The sequence below is a fragment of the Meleagris gallopavo genome, chromosome 1, assembly GCF_000146605.3.
Source record: "Meleagris gallopavo isolate NT-WF06-2002-E0010 breed Aviagen turkey brand Nicholas breeding stock chromosome 1, Turkey_5.1, whole genome shotgun sequence".
NCBI classification, from domain to species: Eukaryota; Metazoa; Chordata; class Aves; order Galliformes; family Phasianidae; genus Meleagris; species Meleagris gallopavo.
Genome location: NC_015011.2, coordinates 12,928,490 through 12,948,808, shown reverse-complemented (window position 1 = coordinate 12,948,808; position 20,319 = coordinate 12,928,490). Strand labels below are relative to the sequence as shown.

The following is a 20,319-nucleotide window of genomic DNA, read 5'->3' as shown; positions in this document are numbered from 1 at the left end:
CGCCGGCGGCTAGAGGACGCTGCGGGTTCGCCGTGCTCATTGGCTGAGGAGAGAAGGGGGAAGGCGCAGCGCAGCCGTGTTCTTCTCGTATTGGTCAGCGGGACGAACGCTGCGGCCAATCGGCAGCCAGGATGAGAGGAAGGCCGGCACAGGGAGCAGGAGGGGGCGGGCCTGTGTTGCCGTAGCAGCAAGACGCCGCGAGGCGGGGCAAGCCGCGCAGGTAGGGCCGGGCTGCGGCGGTGGCAATTCGCTGTCCCTGCGGGGATAATTTACTGAGTTCTCTACAAATATGTCGTGAAACAGTTATCCCGAGAGGGCGTGCAAGCAAGTGGGGAGTTGCGGAGTTCAGTTATAAAAGCTTTTTCGGGATTCAGTGCCTGCAGTGTAGGATAGTTATAACGGGGAGGTGGGGGTGCGGGCGTTGCTCCGTGTTTCGTCTCAAAAATCGTTAAACGAAGCACGGAAAGGTCCAACCTGCCTTGTGCTGGTTTAGTATAGAGAAATAGAGCTCTGCCGAGACGAAAATGCAGCAATAAGTATCTTGGGACGTGTGGAAGGGTATGAGTTAATTTTTCCAAGTTTTGAGAAATTGCCGATCTTTGAAAAAAGGAGGAGGGAAGAAGGAAAGGAGAAAGGAGAGGAAAGGGGAAGGAGAAGGGTAAAGGGAAGGGGAAGGGAAAGGAAGGGAAATGAAGGGAAAGGAGAGAGAGAAAAAAGAGAGAAATGAAGGAAAGGGAAGGAAAGGAAAGGAAGGGAAGGGAAGAAAGGGAAGGAAAGAAACAAAAAAGGAAGAAAGAAAAAGCTGTACGAGTTGTCAGGGAAGCCGGGACAGAGCTGCAGTGTGCGGCACTGCCGCTAGGTGGCAGCAGACGCAACAGGTTGGTCGCCCCTTTCCGATGGGGCGCCGCTCACACATCGCTGCTGGAACGCAGCACCCGCCGCCTCACCGCGCTCACCGCTACTTCCGTGTCAGGTGCCATTCTGACAGACTGCCCCTTTGCTGCCACGTGTTGCACAGCAACAAAATATGACAGAATACTGGTGGGAAGGTTCAAACTGTACTGCCATACCACCAACATCTGCCTCTGACCATTGTAGGCCAACATAATAAATTAGTAGGCACTGCTTTCAGAGCAGCCCTGGTCTATTTTGGCTGTAACATTGATTCCATTTCATATTGAATGCTCCCTGCAGGAGTATTCTTGCTGGTGCTAGCTCGTGCTGAGGTTCCTATCTGTCCTTTGAGTTAACACCCAATGCTTGGGCAAGGTTAGCCTCACTCAGAGCTGGCTGTTCGTTTATGTTTCTTCAGCTAAGGCTTAAGAATTTTAGTGTCAGGATATAAGTTTTTAAGCTTATTAAAAATTCCATGCATTTCCACTGTAGAATATTTGCATGGCATTATTGTAATCTATTTTCTGTGGTTGATAATTTATATTTTTCTACATCTTTCCGAACTGCCACTTTTCCTTGAGCCCTCAGATTTTTCAAATCACGAGTAGCGCTTGGTGGTTAGGCAGAGATTTTTTTGTTTGTTTTACACAGTGTGTGTGTAGTGATGGAAACGGTTTCTTCTTGGGGTAGAGAGGGCAGAGAGGCTTAGATTTCAGGGTTGTTTTTTGTTTGTGATGCTACAAGAAATCTTCTGAGGAAATCAAGTTCCTCATGGAAACCATGTGAAAAGGGAAGTGATAATTCTTACCATTCAAATCGTCCCTATCTAAGCCCTATCTAACTATGGCTCCAGCAGTTGAAGTCTATGGGTGGCTCAGGGTGATTCCATCCTAAACAGCAGGGACTTGAAAACAAACAGAAATAATGGAATTCATAACAGAATTGTTAAGCAATTGAAGTATGCAGTGTGTTATCATCTCCCCAAAATAGTTGTCTATGTAGTCACATGTCTAATCAAACAAAGTACTCTGAATTGCATGGAATAATAAATAACCTATTGTAACTATGTAATTTTAATTTCAGCTCTTGCTTAATGTTAGTATAGCTTTGTGTTTTAAAGACACAGCCTTTAGTGCTGAAGCTTTGCCCAGTTAGTACAGAGGTCCTGCTATTTACTAGACTGTAAACTTTAATTATAGGAAAGAAGCATTAGGAAATAAGATGTTAGGAAATGAAAAGAAAATCACTGTGCCACTGAATAAATCCCCAGTACTCCTGTGTTACCAATATTTTCTCCTCCTTCTCTTTGAAGAGGATATGATACAGCTGGAAAAGACTTGGAGAAGGATGACAAAGACAGCAGAAGGCAGAGAAGGACTTTATTACCAGTAGCAGCAGGTAGGTTGAGTTCTTCTGCCTAGAGAAAGGATTACCAGAGACTGTGCTGGAAAACAAGTAGCATTGAAAGGTTGAGATTATTCAATGACCCATCCAGTAAAAGAACTAGGAGACATCAAGGAGCCAGATTCAAAACAAACAAAAAGAACTGATTATGCATGTCATGCAGACGTAAGATGAGAAACTCCATTCTGTCAGATTTTGCAGATACTGAAAGTTTTGCACAAGTTCAGGAAAATACCACTGATGGATTCTTCAGTCTGCCCCCTGGCATCCAGCGCTGGCTGGAGGTATGATGAGCTCTGGTCTCTCTAGGTATCATTGCTCTGGTGTTCCAGCTGAATTGTATAACTTTTTTTCTGACTAATTCAGTGTAAAATGCTAAGCCAGTTGTCTCATTCTCAGAGCCGTGTTTCTTTTTTTAACATTTGTATGCAAAACTAAGCAGCATGGAGATGCGGATAAATATCCTGTGTCATGCCCAGTAGCTTGGCTGAGGTCCTGTTCATTGTCTCCCTGCTCTGTATGCTGCCTCTCAGCCAGCAGGACAGATGGGAATGTGCTCTTCGGCTAACTTCCATCAAAATTAGCCATTTTATCTCATACCATTGACTTAAAAATAGTAGGCTTCCTTAGCTGATTTTGCCTGAAAAAATGGCCCTAAAGCCATTCCTCCAGCAGGTCAGCATTGAGGGAGAAGAAAGGTATCTCCTCCTGCAAAGGAAGGCAGTGATACCCAGCATCCACTGATGTCACTGGCTCGGGTAGGAGACCCGTGTCTATGGCCTTGGTTCAACTTAATGTGGATTTACATCTATTCTTTTAAACTTGCCTAAACCTTAGCTTTGTGCTCTTGTATGAAACAAGAAAACCTTTAGCGGTTTGGAGCATTTACATGTCAGTCTACACCAATTTAACTAACTTGGCTTAACTGCAATGGATCTATTTTCTGAGATAACACAATTAAGACAAAGTGTAAATGTTAATGAAGAGTAGTTCCCCCAGCAGACTTTTATAAATTTGGTGCTTTCTTAATAAGTCTTAAAGCTGATTCATCTTCATACATAGAGCTGTATCTCTTCATGTTCAGAATGAAATTTTACTGCTTTTACTAATGTTACTACTTTTTGCAATTCTCATTTTAGAAAGAACCAATACAACTAAACATGACCTTTCTGTACTCTTCTCTGGCTTTTGTATTAACACTGCTGATGGCTGGAGAGGAACTGTAAGGTTGCTGGAGTTCGTCATGGAAATCTGCATTCGGACTTTTATTGCTGTCCTGAAACTATTTCACAAGATTTGACCCAGATTCTAAAACAGACTTGTAATTCTATGTGTTGGTTCAAGGTCTCAGTGTTATTTGCAGTTCTGCTGTTTAAGAACATCCATATTCATTGAACCATTCTGTAAATTTAGAAATCATTTCAGCTTTCATTTCTATTTGAATTAAACTGTTTATCAGGTATGGCAAAAATACTATTTTTCCACTTTTGTTTTTTTTTTGACTTCTATGTATGCGATTTTCTCTAAGTTGGATTTTAAATGTAATTGTATAGTGGATAGTTGAAGAATGCTAAACGTCACGTCTTTTGTTACAGTACTGCTTGCTAATATTCTGAAAAGGCAAATCTGCTCTCTTCCTTCTTGAAAAGCAGTGGAGACTAGTGTTTATTACAGTAGCCAAGGCTGTCTAGTTGTTTTCCTCTGTCTGATGGGTGATGATTTTTATCTTATCATTATATTACAAACATTTCAGATTCAGGAGATTTTGTTGTCCTTTTGCTCAGCAAAATGGAATCTCCGGTGAAAACATTTTTTGTGCTGTCATACTGTGAAGCGGTGTTAACCTGGGTATTTTTTAACTTGCATCAAGCCTGTTTCACATGCAATTATAAATAAAGATGTCTGCATATGTGAAGCTCCCAGTCTTTTGCATTGCTCTGCTTTAGAGCTTTTTCCTCTTGTGTTTTTCACTTTCTCATTTCTTCCAGAAATTTGTGCAGAGACACAGATAAAGCAACAGCAGCCATAAAGATGAAATGCGTATTCTCAAGTATTCAGCAATTTTGAGAAGCAAGTCTCATTTTATAATTGTGTACAGTGCTTCAGAGTTATTTCTTGGCCTTGGTGATGTTTACAGCTGTTTCGCAATGTTTTGACTCCTTCAGGAGTGACCATGAAATTACTTTTTCTTTTTTTTCCATAAGCAAATACAACTGCTGAAATGTCTCTAAAAGTCAAACTATTCTTGAAGGAATTCCAAACAGCGCTGAATAAAGTGTGGTTTATAGACAATTTGTGGTCCACCTTTATAGACAAGTGATTTTTCAAAAAGTGGCTATGCTAAACAAAACATTTTTATATCACTTTCCCATCACAGCTGTAAAAAGAAATCACATTCTGCTGTCAGTTTTCTGACTTTGGAATGCAAAACTCTTGTTCTTTCATTGGAGAAACCTGATGTATACTGTTAAAATATTCACAAAACACTTTCCTTGTTTTTATTGTGGATTTTTATTTATAATAAAAAGGATTTCTTAAAGGAGAATAATGACTAGACTAGATAATTTAATACGAGTTTAGCATTTTATCATCTGTCAGGATCCTGCTCTATCATTACTGCAGCAGAAAATGATGTTCTCTGCAAGTGTTGCTTTACATAATAGTTACCTTAGAAAGAAAGAACTGTCGGGTGAACACTTGCAGCCATCATCAACCTTTTTCCCCACATTTTGAACTGAAATACCAAGATTGTGATTTGTCTGTCCACTGCATCTAAGGCCAACTATAAAATACTTGTGGAGAAATGCTTGACTTCCTCCATATGTATTCTGTCTCCCCTGCCCTCTGTGTTTTGCTCTACAAACAAGCCCTGGCTCTCCAGTCTTGCTATGGCACAGCAAGACTTCTGTGTGCCTGATTTCACTATATATCTACCTCTGGTTCTCAGATATTATATCATGTTCTTGCATTTTGTATAGCTTTGCTGTTTTGTTTTGTCTTTTTCTTTCTTTTTTTGTTCATTATGACCATGCAATGACTTATGAACACGAATAACTTTAATGATATTACCCACACATGTCAGACTACGTCTTTTCCTCAAGAACTCTATGTTCTGCAATGGGGGTTCCTGTTCTGTGTGTTGGTACCCCACAAGATCAGGAGATGCAGCAAAGGGTGGGCATATATGGCTGGAGAGTAGGGGAGACAAGTTCTTTGGTTAGTACTATGGAGACATCAGAAATGTCATAGGAGTTATACCTGCAATGGTTCTACCTTGGGATTTTCTTAATAAGGCAGAAGCTGAAGTCTCCAACAGGTTTTCAAAACTCAGATAATCAAAGCCCTAAAGAACTTGATTTAGGTTTGAAGTAAGCCCTGCTATGCGGAGGAGAGATGACTCCTGAAGCATTTTCCAACATAGAGCTATTATTCAATGCCTGTCCTTTAAGAAGTATTGTTTTACATATTCTCAAACGCTTATATAAGGAGAACGTAGCCAACTGTTTGAGGATTTTTAAAATACTCCAACAATGCTAGAGGGATAGTCCTGTCTGCTCTCTTTCATGAACCTACAGAAAATCCCAAATTGCTAACATTCTGGTTTTTACTGTTTGAATGTGTGAGTCTCGCATGTAGACATTGTGTTCTCTGCACTACATATTTATCTTTCATAGTCACATGTATCCCAGGACCTAATTAACCAAATTTTGGTATTTTTGTTACTTCCTAGATCTACAGAGAATGAGTCAAGCTGGTGACGAAAGTTCCAGTTCTGATGAAAAAGAATTGGAAGTTGAGAAGGAGCAACCTATCTGTGCCTTAGCTCCAACAGTATATACCCGAGATGAAGGATCCACTGATGTAACATCAAGTCCTGCATTTCAGTGTTTAGATGAGGTATCATGTACTCTAGTTTTCTTAGCTACAGCGGTGCATATTGTGTCAAAATCAAATAATTGAAAATGTATATTTTTTTGTTAATAGTTGAAGCACGCTACCATAGGTTATCTATAGCTTTTCTATCTTCTCTAATTTTTGTTCTAAGGCATAAGAATGTTTTATGAAGAAGGACCAAGCATATACTTCTTGCTGGAGACGGTGTGCCTAATGGATACCCGTGTTGCTCCTTTCAGGGAGTGTTGCTTTAAAAGGTCACCGCAGAGGTTGTTGCATCGATACTAGATTAAATCTTGGAATATCTTTCAAAATTTTTCCACACAAAGTATTTTGTATCATATTTTCTCTGAATTACCAGCTAGTCATTTATACCTTTGTAGCAGTAAATACTTATCAGAAGGAACACCTTTTGATGTTAAGATTTATTTGAGAACAAATATAGGCCTTCTGGCAGTAAACCTTCCAACCAAATCAGTCTTGTATTTCTCGTGAAAATAGCAGAAATTTCAAAAAGTCAAGCTTGCAGAACTTTTTCCTTCATTTTTAATAACACATAGTAACAGTGTTTAGTCATGTGGAGTTGGGAAAATTATTAAAAGCTGGCTAGAGGTTTGAACAAAAGCCCCTCAGTCCATCATGACTTACTTTTTTCATGAAGCATTTTTATTTATCACCAAGATGACATCAAATATAACTCAGTACTTCCACTGCTGTTGGTTAGAGGACTGTCATACATTCAAAAAATGAACTTTTCACTTCTTTTAGCCTTTGCTATTATGTCCTTGAAATGAAGACTTTTGCTCTAATACTTCTAATTGATTCTCTTGTCTTGTGTATCTTAACTCATAATCCTGTTCTCTTCTAGTGTATACTTTTAGAAATAAATAAATCTGTATGATGTGAATAAGTTTAATGGAAAACTACACATTCTGGTACCTACTTTATGAAACAAATATACCACTTAGATAAATTAAGATTCTATATACTTTGCTAGTTAATTTTGAATTTTGTGCATTATGGACAAGGTATATGCAACTGTATTCTTAAAAGCAATGCAAATATATTGAATTTTGTCATGTCCATTATCTCAATTTTAAGATATATTAACAAATTAATAAAATAAATATTCTACTAGTAACTAGCTTCATCAAAATGGTCTGAAGCCAGTCTTCCTTTCTTTGCTTTCTAATTGCTTTCTTTTCCAACAGATGTTACAATTATACATTTCACCTCTGTCTGCAACTCTCTTTATCCTTATGTCATCATTGTTACTTTACTTTCACTGCTGTAACAACACAGGAGATACTGAAATTGCCATTTGCAGTGAGAAATCTACCAAACATGACACAAAACTGGTGTAAATGCTCAAAATGAAGAGAGCAGGGGCAATGGAAATAAATTACAACCAAATTGCCTCCTGCCTACTCTCATAATTTCTCTCCTCATAATTTTGGCTCTTCCCTGTGCTGTAGCAGCATTATTTCCCACTAATTATTTTCCTTTCTTCCACCCGATCCAGGCTCCTTTAATAAGAACATAAATGAATAGAATAAATGTCTGTATGTCTGTTGTCATAATGATGCTGCTGGTATTCAGTTTGTAATCTATTATAATCTCCAAATCCTTTTCAGATACTAGGCCTTTTTTTTTTTTTTTGACCCAATTAAGATTAAATCCTAAATATAGAAAAGAGCCCTACTCTGTACATCTTTTCAATTCAATAGTGAATCATTGACAGCTACACTCTAGGGACAGTTTTCCAGCTACTATATCTTTACAAAATTACAAAGGTTTGATAAAATTGATGATCTGCTTACAAAATATGTTGTTTCATCTTTCTGATTGAAATGACTATCCAAAACTCAGTAATCTTCAGGTTCTTTCAAGAAGAAGAAATTAGTTTGATGGACTAATATCTTTTTTTTCTATCTAGTTAATGCTGTTTATTTATAAATACATACAGACTACCTGAAGGGAGGTTGTGGTGAGGTGGGGGTCAGCCTCTTGTCCCATGTAACTAGCAAAAGAATGAGAGGGAATGGCTTCAAGTTGTGCCAGGGGAGATTCAGATTGGATGTTAGGAAATACTATTTCTAAAGCGTGGAGAGGCAGTGACACAGACTGCCCAGGGAGGTGATGGAGAGTCACTGTCCCTGGAGGTGTTCAAGAAAAGTTTAGATGTTGCACTGAGGGGCCATGGGTTAGTGGGAAATATTGGTGATAGGTGGATGGTTGGACTGGATGATCTTAGTGGTCTTTTCCAATCCATGATTCTATGGAAATCCTGTTTTTCTGGGAAAAAAAAAAAAAGATAAAGGATAAAGAAGGTGAGAGGGTAACTTCCCCCAGTTTGGGGTCTTCTTCACTTGTCAGCAGTTCTTGTTAGGTTTTGTTCAAGAGTAATGTCACTAAGCTTTTCTATGTTGTGCTTTCTCTTTCTCTTCCTTTTGTTTGTGTGCTCTTGGCTTAGAAAGATACTTGTTAGCTCTCTCAAAGTCACACATCAATTTTTAAAAGAATTGTAGAAAAAGTGTTCTACAATATTTATCATGCACATCTTTGTAGAAGGCATTACAAGAGAGTTATTCATTCTGTAAAATGCTTCTGAATAAAAATAACTTTATTATTTACCGGAGGCAGTGAATTGGTACCTTATTTGGAAGTTACCACAGTAATCCCTTTCTGCTAATGAACACAGTCCATTTATGTGCTCAATCTGAACCTGTGGAAGAACGAAGTCCTTTGGGAGATTTCTCTGATTGATCTGATGCAGACTGGTGTATTGTAGAATGATGAAGTGTATTCTGCACTGTATTTGAAGGCAGTACCATATTTTGCATTTGCACTGCTTTTTTTAATGGAAATTGTCACTATCATGTGATGTTATTTTTTGCCAGTGTCCAAGCGTCCTATTGCTCCTTCACCGAAGGAGAAAGAGCCTTCCTCAATACTCCGTTAGCGACTAGCACATACTTTTCATCACTATTTTGAATCTTTGAAGTCTTTCTGAGGTTAAGGAACTGAACAGTCAGCTACCCCTGACTGCCAAAAACAAAGAACTGTTATTAAAAGTGTTAATGTCTGTTAACCAGATTCCCGGTTCTACTGGAAACATAGAGCAAAGTCTCTGTGCTTGCAAAAGATGGAATAATGTAGTGACAGGGAATTCTCAAACAAGCTTCACTTCTGCTGATGTGAGGCTAATTCATATGGGTCTGTTAGCTGGAAGAGCTTTAAAGTCACGGAAAGATGCATAACTTCAATGCTTGAGTATGCTTCTTCTTCATCTGTTATTTGAACTTCAGCTACAGCTTTCAAATATGAAAACTAAGATCTAATATTTTACATATTTTTTAATAGTATTCTAACATTTGACAATGCCACTCTAGAAAACAGAGCATTTTATTTATTTTTTATTTACCTTTGTTTAAGAAATTGGTTTTTAATTCATTCTTAACTCAGGTTAAAAGGCAGAAGTAAACAACTTTATTTTTAGATACAAATGTTGGTATAACTTTAAATGGAACTTTTCCTATAAAAGCTAGCTTGGTAGACTAAAATAGACTCAGAAGTATATTTCTGTAACCACAGCAGTTGCTAATTTGTTTCAGTACTCCCTAAATGTATATATGCTATATATATATTAAAAAATCTTAACATAACCATTAAATGCAAACAACACTTTATAATTTAAGCCGATCCCGGCGTACTCCACGTTACGTGCTTCAAGGGCTTCTGGCACAGCAAAAGAGCTATATAAATATGTTGGCACAGACAGGGAGGACAGATGTTGTCTCCACCTCCACCCACAGGAATCTAACTGTTAATTAAAGAAACATTTTTTACTTTGTTGATACGGTCCCTTGGAAAGTCAGTTAGGGATGATAATGTGGCTGTAATTTTTCAGCTAGTAAGCAGTGTTCTGCATAGTGAACGTTACTCTCATTTGTGACTGTGATGGGAAAACTGATTGCTCTAATTGCTGGTAATACCTATTAGAAGCTGCAAAAGAGTGGATTGAATTTACAGATGCCTTTAACCAACACAAACAAGAACAGACTCAATGTAGTATGCTCTCTCTGTAGAGAGATTCTTTTTGTCAGTTGAAATTGAGTACAAATAAAGCCAGGAGGCTGCTGAATATAATGAGGTTATCACAAAACAAGTAGTACTTCTGTTGATTATCAAACAGCATGTTTGAAAGTGAGCACTCTTGTCAATGTGGTGTTATTTTTTGCTGTCAAGTGCAGATCTTGTGCTGCACAGAGGAAGTAGCTACTGAAAGCAGTGAGGCTGAAGGAAAGAATAATCTGTAACTGTATTCTGCTCCTGCTCTTTCACCTCTCCTCTGAAATTTCTGAGACTCTTGAAACTTAAAATGACAAGTTCATTATTGTCTTTTGTTCCAAAACTATCTCCCTCTCCCTCTATTCTTACTCTAACTATGCATTTGAGACCAGATACTCCGAACTAGGGCACCCTTGTGCTAAAATCTATCTGGCCTTGGCTTAAACCACTGATGTCAGCACAGCTGTGCTGCAAATGCTCACTTCAGTTGTATGTCCAGCCATGGACAGTCATCACTTTTGTGGATCTGGTTACTTACAATGTTGACAAGTTGATTTCTAGTTTTCTAATTCAAAAAAATCTATGTATCCAAATAGTCCTAAATGAGCAGTGCCTTTAAGATCTGTGTTAAGAAGAATTAATTATCTTTTATGCTGCAGGGTTATGCACGGGGGCTTTTTTACTCTGTCTGCTCTGTCCGTTTTATGCTTTGTCTGTTTAGAGGGATGGGAATTTCTGTTTCTCAGGGTGGATCCTACTTCTCTGTAAAAGTCATAAGTTCTGTGTAATTCTTAGAAATCAGCACGTAAAACATACTTACAATTTTCTGTTGTGTAATTCTGAATGCTGGCATACTGTTTGGGAAGAAGTGTACCACTAGTTACACTGACAGTTTGTCTTAATTGTGTGGACATAATTAGGTAATATTGAGATCAGAAATAGCAAACAAGGACTTAAAAAATAACTGATTCACATCCTAATCTCATGACTTGCTTGAGCGTTGGATGTGACACATCATCTTAAAACATTTTCTGTTTCTGGTTAACACTGAGGCTGATGGCCAAATTCACTTCTAACAGAAATATTATAACACCACAGAAGTTTCATGAAAGCTGTGAATGCAGCTTAGCTGCTTAGTAGGTGGAGTGTTTGCATTTATCAGGGACTGTGAATGGAATTTTTCCTTTAAACGTATGTCAATGTTTTCAGGCCCATGTATACCATATTGCTTTTATTTTATCTCTTGGGAAAAAAAAGAGGACAAAACACATTTATAAGAATAGATTATATATATATATATATATTTTTTTTTTCTTGGAGGTCAGTTTATATTTCTTGTCTTCAATCTCTATGAAAACTTAAACACCTTTGCTGTTTTTTTTTGTTTGTTTGTTTGTTTTTTATGACTTGCATGGCATAGAAATTAACTTAATTTGGCACTTTTAAAACTGATCTTGCTTTAGGTCACAAACATGGGTTCTAGGTATGTGTTTGAGAACCATCTGAATTTCCTTCAAAATAATTGTACAACTGCAAATTTATTTTCCACTGAAGTGTCAAACTACAAGTTGCTCTTAAATCTTACAGAAATATCTGCTGACTGCTGTGTTTCCCCAAAAACACAACTAAGGGAATATATTTGTATAAAAAGGACAGAAAAAAATATTTAAAAAACAATCATTTCAGATCTTCAGCTCTTCAGATCAGGTTTTGCACTTGAGTCAAGATAATCCTAGATATGTATACAAGCTGTGAGAAGAACTCCTTGAGAGTAGCCCTGAGAAGAACCTAGGGGTTCTGGTTGATGAAAAACCGAACATGAGCCATCAGTGTGCTCCTGCAGCTCAGAAGGCCAGTGGTATCCTGGGCTCGATCAGAAGAGGGGTGGCCAGCAGGGACAGGGAGGTGATTGTCCCTTTCTACTCTGTCCTCGTGAGGCCCATTTGGAGTACTGTGAACAGGTCTGGAGCCCCAGCTCAAGAGCAGGAGAAGCTTTTGGAGAGGGTTCGGAAGAGGGCCATGAGGATTGTACAAGGGCTGAAGCACTTCTCCTATGAAGTTAGACTGAAGGAATTGGGGTTGTTCAGCATGGAAAAGAGACAATTGCAGGGAGACCTCATTGCAGACTTCCAATATTTAAATGAAGTTTATAAACACAAGGGAAATCTACTTTTTACATGGCTAGATAGCGATAGGACAAGGTATTAAACTAAGGGATGGGAGAGTTAGAGTAGATGTCGGGGGGAAGTTTTTAATGAAGGAGTGGTGAGGTGCTGGAACAGTTTGCCCAGAAAGGCTGTGGATGCCCTGTCCCTTGAGGTGTTCAAGGCCAGGCCGGCTGGGGCTCTGGGCAGCCTGGTCTAGTGCTTGATCTAGAGGCTGGCAACTTTGCCTGTGGCAGGGGGTTTGGAACTTGAGGATCTTTAAGGTCCCTTCCAACCCAAGCCATTCTAGGATTCTATGATATGATTGATTCTTTTCAGTTCTTCTCTGTTGTTTGTTGCTGCTGCTGTTGTTGTTTAAATGTTGCACAGAAAAGAAAAACATAGCTTGCTTTATTAATTATACAATTATACAATTATCAGATGGATTTGTGCTTTTTGGGGGAGGGTGGGCGGGAGGGGGAAACTTATATGAATTTTGCTAGCAAACCCACTGTTGTTAATCTTCTTTACTACTACTCACATTTTAAATATTAGCAAGATCAAAGCCACAAGGTTTTCTTGTGATAATCTTCATTACATAGATGCTTTCTGTACATTAAAATACATGTTTTTATTTATAAAACCTCAGAGACCAGTGCTCTGATTTGTATATAAAATTGTATGCTTTAATTTTGAGTATTATATCTATCCTCACGCTTTCCTGAAACTTGAATGTTTTCTGAAATGTGCATAATTAAAAAAGCAGATGAGTTTCTGTCTCCTTTTTCATGACAAAGATTGTCATGAGTGTTGTATAAACACTTGAGTAGGAAATTGATTTTTTCTCTTGCAAAATACGTATAGTCTCAAGAAGAGCCTATGCATTATCTGGCAGCTGAATGGATCCGTTAAAAATTATTGCTGACAGCAATTCTGTAACTCTCCTGTCAGATGGCACATGTATCTTTGCAGGCCATCTGTAGTTATCTTCCTATACTTGTGTTTTCTGACTGCTTCAATTTTTACAAAAAATCAGTAAACCGTTTATGAGAACTTTTTTCTTAATCACCATAAAAATTTATGACAACAGTATAGCTTTAATAGCGTGACAATTTTATTTACAACAAGGAAAAATATAAAATAAAGCTTGCAACAAACAGACGGAGTTACACTTTGTAAAACTAGTACACATTGCTGGAGATTCAGCTACAACAGTTCCAGGCAGGCTTTCTTTTTTTTTCCCCTTTTTTATTTTATTTTAATTTTTTTTTTTAAGAAGTTGATCAAGGCTTTGTAGGTGACATTAGTCATATTTGTTTATCCTGATGAAATTTCTTTTTTACAATTTTTCCTTTTAGCACGATAAAAAAGAAACAGTTTCCCTCCCAACAAATTAGCAGGAAAAAGACATTTTCAAGTAGAAGTTTATAGATACTGTAAATCATACAGAGCTAGTTAGCACGTAATGAATAGGAGAAAATTGTGCATTTCGTGCAAAATTATTAAATACAATCACATACAATTAGATATTTGCTCTTCTAACCAATATTTCATAAATTGTTTTTTTGTTGTTTTTTTTCAGACAATCCATTTTATCACAAAATAAATATTCTATGACTTCAAAACATTTTCAAGCACAGGTTATACATCTTACAATTAAAATCTTCCATTAGTCTTTAAAATTGAAATACAATAAACCAAATTACTCTTCACACTGAAATATCCTTCAAAGTATTTACTCTCTCAAATATATATATTAATACACTGCTATTTAGTAATTGCCACTTTTGCTCATGTTCATAGCTTGTAACCATGATAGTTCTGGATACTTTAAAAACAATTAAGGTCTGATTTGTAAAGTTTTAGGCCAGATGTGTGCTCACAGGTTTGTTAGCACAGTTCTGTTGTTTACCGTTACCAACAAATGGCTCTTCTAGCAAAAAATGCTATGCCAGTAAAAACCATACTTTTACCAGTAAAGAAATACAGTCTTTGTATAGTTTATCTGCATCTGAGAATTGCTATTAGCTAGATAGCAAAATACCTCATGCTAAGATAATTGGCATCTCCTCTCAAAATATTAGTCACCGTAATTACAGACGTCTTTTCTAGCATAGACAATAGGTATGTGTAGGCAAATTTGTGCTTGCTATCTACAATGTGAGATATAATAACAGTTTCTTTAAATTTCACTTCCCAAAGTATAAGAGAAGTGCACTGGTTTTTTTGTTATGTTTTAGAAGAAAAAAGCCCTCTACATATTCTCTTTTCAGCATCTAATGGCCAGTGGATTACTCATGATTCTTTGATTGCAAAAGCAGTACTCAGAAAATGGGGAGAATGTAATCTTGTGTTACAAAATAAAATTTATGTATAATTTAAGACCTAATGATACATATAGTGAGAAGTACTTGAATAAGAGCTTGAGTCTCTACAAGTGTCATCTTGCAATGTTTGGCTCACCTAAAGGATTCAGAAAAGAAAGCAAAATGTATTTCTTATATGTATTTAGAGGGATTAATACAAACACATGGATTCTTCTTGATGTGTCTTCTTCCTACCTGTCCACTCCCCTATATAAATATGCGATCAGCTACATGAGATTTACTTTCTCCCACATAAGATGGAAAGGATATTGAGGTTGAACAGAAGAAAACAAGCATGAAAGGTCATCTTTCATTACATTCTCTATGCCTTATTTCCACTTGCTTTTATCCAATTCTTTCACCAGCTTGTTTGAATAGTTTTTGACAAAGGAAATAATGTTTGAGGAACCATATTCACAGACTAAGTACTCCTCAAGCTTTTTTCCGCGTCTTTGTGCCAATCATGTGGCCCTCTATTCCTTTCTTCTTTTAAAATAATAACATATTGTACTTTTCCTGATTTATTTTAACACTCCCATAGTACGTCTTTGAGGTTGTGAAGGAAAGACAATAGAAAGTGTTGGACAGTATCCGAGTTATAATGTTTCCTACTAAGTGCTTAACAAATTAGGGTGTTATCAGAGTACCTCTGAGTTATATCCAGGCAAAAATGCAGGTGTTCATTCAGACACAATTTGTAGAAGATGTATCACATACAGTAAAAGCACCAAAAGCAATGCTTAGAATATTTAGGTTACAATACCACAACTTAACCTATGCTAAGTTTTAGCAACAATTGTTGTCATATGTTATACGGGAAACGCCATCTCTAGAAATGCATGTGGAAATACGTTACTTTGTGTAGAACTATGTTATGTCAAATATAACTGCATATTTGAATTCTGAATATAATACTGCGTAAGTATGATCGTGAGTGCAATCCAATGCAAATTAGTTAAGAAAAGGTTTAAAATTATGGTGCAAAACTTTTGGGTCTGATCATTATTTTTACTGATTTTAAGGACTGCTTGTATCCACTGGGAGTATCATCAGAAATACCATGCCATGTGCCCCAGAAGATCCCATTGCGAACGCCTTTGTATTTCTTGTGGTAGTACTTGCCATTGAGGTTGGCTGACAAGCATGCATCGAACCACCAGCCAGAGCTGTAGAATGCACCACAGTTCCCTGATGCATACCTGTCATTGTCCTTGTCAGGAGTTGTGAAGAACTTCTGATCATGGTTGTAATGCCTGCTGTAGAGGAGAGCATCTCCTGCTGTGCCGCTATAGCCGTGAACGCTGAGACGATACTTCAGGTACTCGTTGGCCACGTAGAAATATTGGTATTTGGCATACTCTTTGATACCATTGAAATCTTCAAGGTCAATTCTCAGCTGCATTTCCTGGCTTTTTGTCAGGAGGTGAATTTTGTCGTTCCCCAGCCAAAACTCCCTGCTGAGGTTTCCAAAGCCATGTTTGTAGTCATTCCATGTTCTGTTGAAGTTAGTGCTACCATCCTGTCGCCGTTGCAGCACCGTCCAGCCACCTCCCTGTGTTTCCATGTCACAGTAGACTTGGAAGGTGCTGTTTCTGGGGTCAGGGGTAATTGGGTAGATACCACTGCTCCTTTTCCCTGCTGCATAATGATCGGCACAGTCTCTCTGCATTACTTGTATAACTGGTGGAAAAACAGAGATTGTAAGTTTAAATGCAGCATCAATTTAAAAACAAGCAAAAATTTTATCCAGACTGATGTGGCCTACAGAACATATTAAATGCTGTGCAGACTCTATTGTTACCTGTTCTTCATATAGGCTCTTTTTCTTACCAAGTTCATTATTTCCACAGCTATGGTTAAATAAGAAAAGTCAAATATTAACTAAAGTTGTCTGTTACATTGCCATGATTTTCGTCTTGGATCTACTTTTAGTACATCTAATGAGTGAAGACCTAGAAATCTGTTTGGAAGAGTGTAAGCATATGTTCAGTCTTTTGGATTGGAAGGACTTCTAGATAGGAAATAGTGTTGCTGCAGTTTCAGTTCTAGGAACAAACTTTTTTTCCAAGTTTATTCTGTAATAGATATCAGCTAGGATCTCTGCATCAAATGACTACCAGAAACCATTTAAATGATGTTGTTTGTTTTTAACTCAAAACTGGCCATTGGGTTCTATTTTTCTCCTTTTCTCTACTCTTTTCCTCATCCTTTCATTATATCCAATAAATTCATATTATATCTTCAGTCCATGTTTCTAAATCTTGCTCTTTGGTTTTTTTTGTTTTTGTTTTTGTTTTTTTTAATATTCCACTGTACACCATCACTCTGTGTCTATAATTCAAATCTTTATCTGGCAATGTGTCAGAGAAAATCTTCGTTCATATGGAAATAACTTTAAGCTGGCTGTTTTTCAATAGCCACAGTTTGATTCTGAACATTGCATCATTAGGAATCTTTCATGTGTTAATATTACAATAATTAAGGAAGCAGGAGAAATGTTATAGAATTATCTCATCTATTGTAGTAACACTGCAAATTCCTAGAAAGATGAAGCTAGAAAAGTTATGTGCTTTCCAGTGCATGCGGCACTGCTGGCCTTAAAGCAAGGAAAAAGGTTTGGCATCTGCCATTAACACAATTTTTCCCCTTCTCAATGATACATTTTATTCAGAAGAAAAACACCCCCAGATGTTTCCTGCAGAGTAAAAATCCATTTTTGATCTACTAACTTAGTAATGACATTGTGTTCAATAGCATTCAGAATGCACTGTACTATAATTCCATGTTCCTAAACAAATGATGGAGATCTTTCCATCTGTCAGTTCTGAGTTGAGTCAAAACCATTTAGACACTGTTCTTCTCTATGGTAGATTTGAATTTAGGAATATGTTCATTTGTAGAATTGAATTTCATATTTTTACAGGAAAAGTTAAACAGTTCAACTACTTCTTGTAAGGGACAAATGTGCTCAAGCTGGAGTGGGGGATGAGGCTCCGTACTCCTTGTTTGTTAGTGCAGAAAACTGAACATCTATGAAAGCATAAATTGTAGGAATCAGAGACTTAAAGACTAAATCTGAGTTCACAATAGATTCTCATTTATTTCACTGAACTTTGTGTAAGATCTTTACTGTACTAAGTTTCAGAGTAGGCATTGACAGGGAGCATTCATTTCAGCTAAAATGCATTTTATAATCCAATTCAACTCGTATTTAAATAAAGTTTTGTTGTAATTTTCAGAAGAGCTAGGAAAAAACTTTTATATGGGAAAAAGTTGTAGCTAGTTTTCTACCTATAACATCAGTTGCTGTAAAATATAAGGAACATCTACATGATTGTGTGCTATGAATAGTACCCAACAGCTCAGTAAGAAAGAGAAACATCTAAAATGAATTTTAGCCCGTCAAGAGCTACTGTGCCTGATTGTGATTCATTGCCCATTATCAATAGACTAGAAACCATTTCATTCGTTCTGTGAATGTTTTATATCTGAATTACAGTAATTAATTTATACTGATTTGTATCTATTTGAAGCTGATTGTTGGTACAGGTAAAGCATTACCTTTGTTATTATTCATTTGCTCTTTTTGCTCTTTTGGGAATTTCAACTGTACATACACTGTATCAGTTTTCAGTTTTTCACTTTTTTATGGGCAGACAGAAGAACAGTTTCATTTTGAAGTGTGAATGCTAAACCACAGGGTTTTAAAAACTGAAGTGCATTCTGTCTATTTTGTCTGCGGAGACCCCTATCTTCACACATATGATATCTAAGAATACACTTATAGTATTGTGGATATTTCTTGTTTGCAAAAGTTCTTATATGTTATAGAAAAACTATATGACTTTGCAAAAAATATTTTAGTCATACTTTATGAACAGTGAACATCAGGAAGAAATACTGTTCTTTATTTTAATTAGAGCAGGTAAAAAGTGAAAGAAAAAGCATTTGTCAGTGTTAACACTTCTCGTTTTCTATTTTATATTACTTAAATATTGGAGTCATACTAAAGGTTACGCATTAAAATGGTGGTATATGTATTACCCACTTGAAAAGTATAGTTAATAAGCTTTCTTAGTGAAGCCTTTTTGATATTTGCTGTGATGTTAGAAAACTTAATTATCCATCTCTTAAGAACTAAACATTTTACTAGATTCACTTGATATTTAATAATAGACTCGCAGACCATTTCAGAATAGCTGCAGTTTCACATTGAAAAAAGTATGCAGTATTATCAGGCATACCTAAGGAGGAAATTTACCCCCTGACAGCCAAAGAGAAAATACAGGTAGTTCACTGATATTTGGTATCCTTCATGTATGGCGTAAACTAATGCCCTCATTTTTCATGTTTGCTTATTAGAATGGGTGAGAAAAAAATGTCCTTTAAAATGTTGTGATTTAGGTCCCGGAACAGCCACAGCAGGAACTGAACACCTGCAACTCTCAGTAACCTTCAAGTGGCAGGTGGAAAGTTGCACAGAAATGTAAACAAACTGTAAATGGGCAAATACTTATTTTGTAAAGTTAGAAGCACAGATACTTAATTAACACATATTTCATTTCTTTACCTAGTATTTGTAAAATGCACAGAAAGCTTATGTCACGGCATTAAGAGGAAACAGGTTACATACCAGGGCTTGGCTGCATTGCTGGACATTGAGAAGAGCACTTGTTATCAAGACTGTTCACAACAAACGTCAAATTAGCAACTTTGCTGTCTACATAATGTTCTACATTGTTCATATTCACGAGGCTCATCTTCTCTAAACGGCCCTGCAGTGTCTGAATCTGGTTCTTTGCATTTTTCAGACTGGTTGCCATTCTGTTCACTTTGCTTTGCAGTTCCTTTACTCTGTTATCTTGGATTTCTGCTGGAGTTTCTGCATTAGGTGGCAGGAATTCATTACTGCTGTCTCTTTCTTGGTTGTCATCTGCCTGCAGCTTGCAGTCTTGGCAACACTTCTTCAGCTTGTTTACTGCTTCTTTAAGGGTCTGTACTTCCTTGAGAGTCTTCTCAATCAGTCTGAATTGTTTGGGTAGCTGGATGGTCATTGGCGGCAGATTTATCTGATACGGACAGTCCTCTCCTTCATCACAATTCCCATTAGTTTTGAGCTTTATAGGGCAAGTACCGGTAGTTTTTTCTTCCTTAGCATCCTTTTCTTCTTCTAAAATAACTGCAAACACATTTGTTAAAGCCAGGAGAGCTGTCTTAAGCAAGACTAAGTAAACAAGCTGCTTCATCTTTGCAGAGAAACTCGCAGTATGAGGAAGTATGCAAAAGTGGAACAACTTTATAAGGGCAGCTTGAAGCCTGTGAGTTATCAGACTGCCTGCACTGTTCTCAGAAATGGGTGGGAGTTCTTGCATCACAAGTGATATTAATAGCAGAGCAAAGTAGGTAGTGCTTGGCAAAAGTAGCATGTTTCAGTGATTACTTCTGACTCAGAACTTGTGCATGTAGGCAAAATGATGAAATGCATGTGTGCTGATCATTTATGCAGTGTAACTTCTCGTACACAGATTTGTTTGTTTGTTTGTTTG

The 20,319-nt window shown here is 37.3% G+C and overlaps 1 protein-coding gene and 1 long non-coding RNA gene across 3 annotated transcripts; one reads left to right on the top strand and one right to left on the bottom strand.

Annotated features, from left to right (window-relative positions):
* The first annotated feature begins 10 nt into the window (after nucleotides 1-10).
* Nucleotides 11-8,143, top strand: LOC104915021. Of its 2 annotated transcripts, XR_002109715.1 has the most exons (4): nucleotides 11-220; nucleotides 2,207-2,292; nucleotides 6,029-6,195; nucleotides 6,344-8,143. It is a non-coding gene; the product is annotated as an uncharacterized LOC104915021 (long non-coding RNA). The 2 variants fall into 2 exon arrangements; XR_796219.2 differs by having other exon boundaries at nucleotides 13-220; nucleotides 6,029-8,143.
* A 5,356-nt stretch (nucleotides 8,144-13,499) lies between these two features.
* FGL2 (fibrinogen like 2) lies at nucleotides 13,500-20,117 on the bottom strand. The gene is made up of 2 exons (XM_003201889.4): nucleotides 19,407-20,117; nucleotides 13,500-16,453 (listed from the first exon to the last, which is right to left on the bottom strand). The coding sequence occupies exons 1-2, from the start codon at nucleotides 20,017-20,019 to the stop codon at nucleotides 15,747-15,749; spliced, it is 1,320 nt and encodes a 439-aa protein (XP_003201937.1). The 5' UTR covers nucleotides 20,020-20,117; the 3' UTR covers nucleotides 13,500-15,746.
* Nucleotides 20,118-20,319: the final 202 nt, after the last annotated feature.

Bases quoted from the DNA above. Each gene is read 5' to 3' on its own strand.
- FGL2 (XM_003201889.4), bottom strand. From the start codon at position 20,019: ATGAAGCAGCTTGTTTACTTAGTCTTGCTTAAGACAGCTCTCCTGGCT. The intron at 16,454-19,406 runs GTATGTAACCTG...TTTTTCCACCAG, and splicing joins AGCAATGCAGCCAAGCCCTG to TTATACAAGTAATGCAGAGA.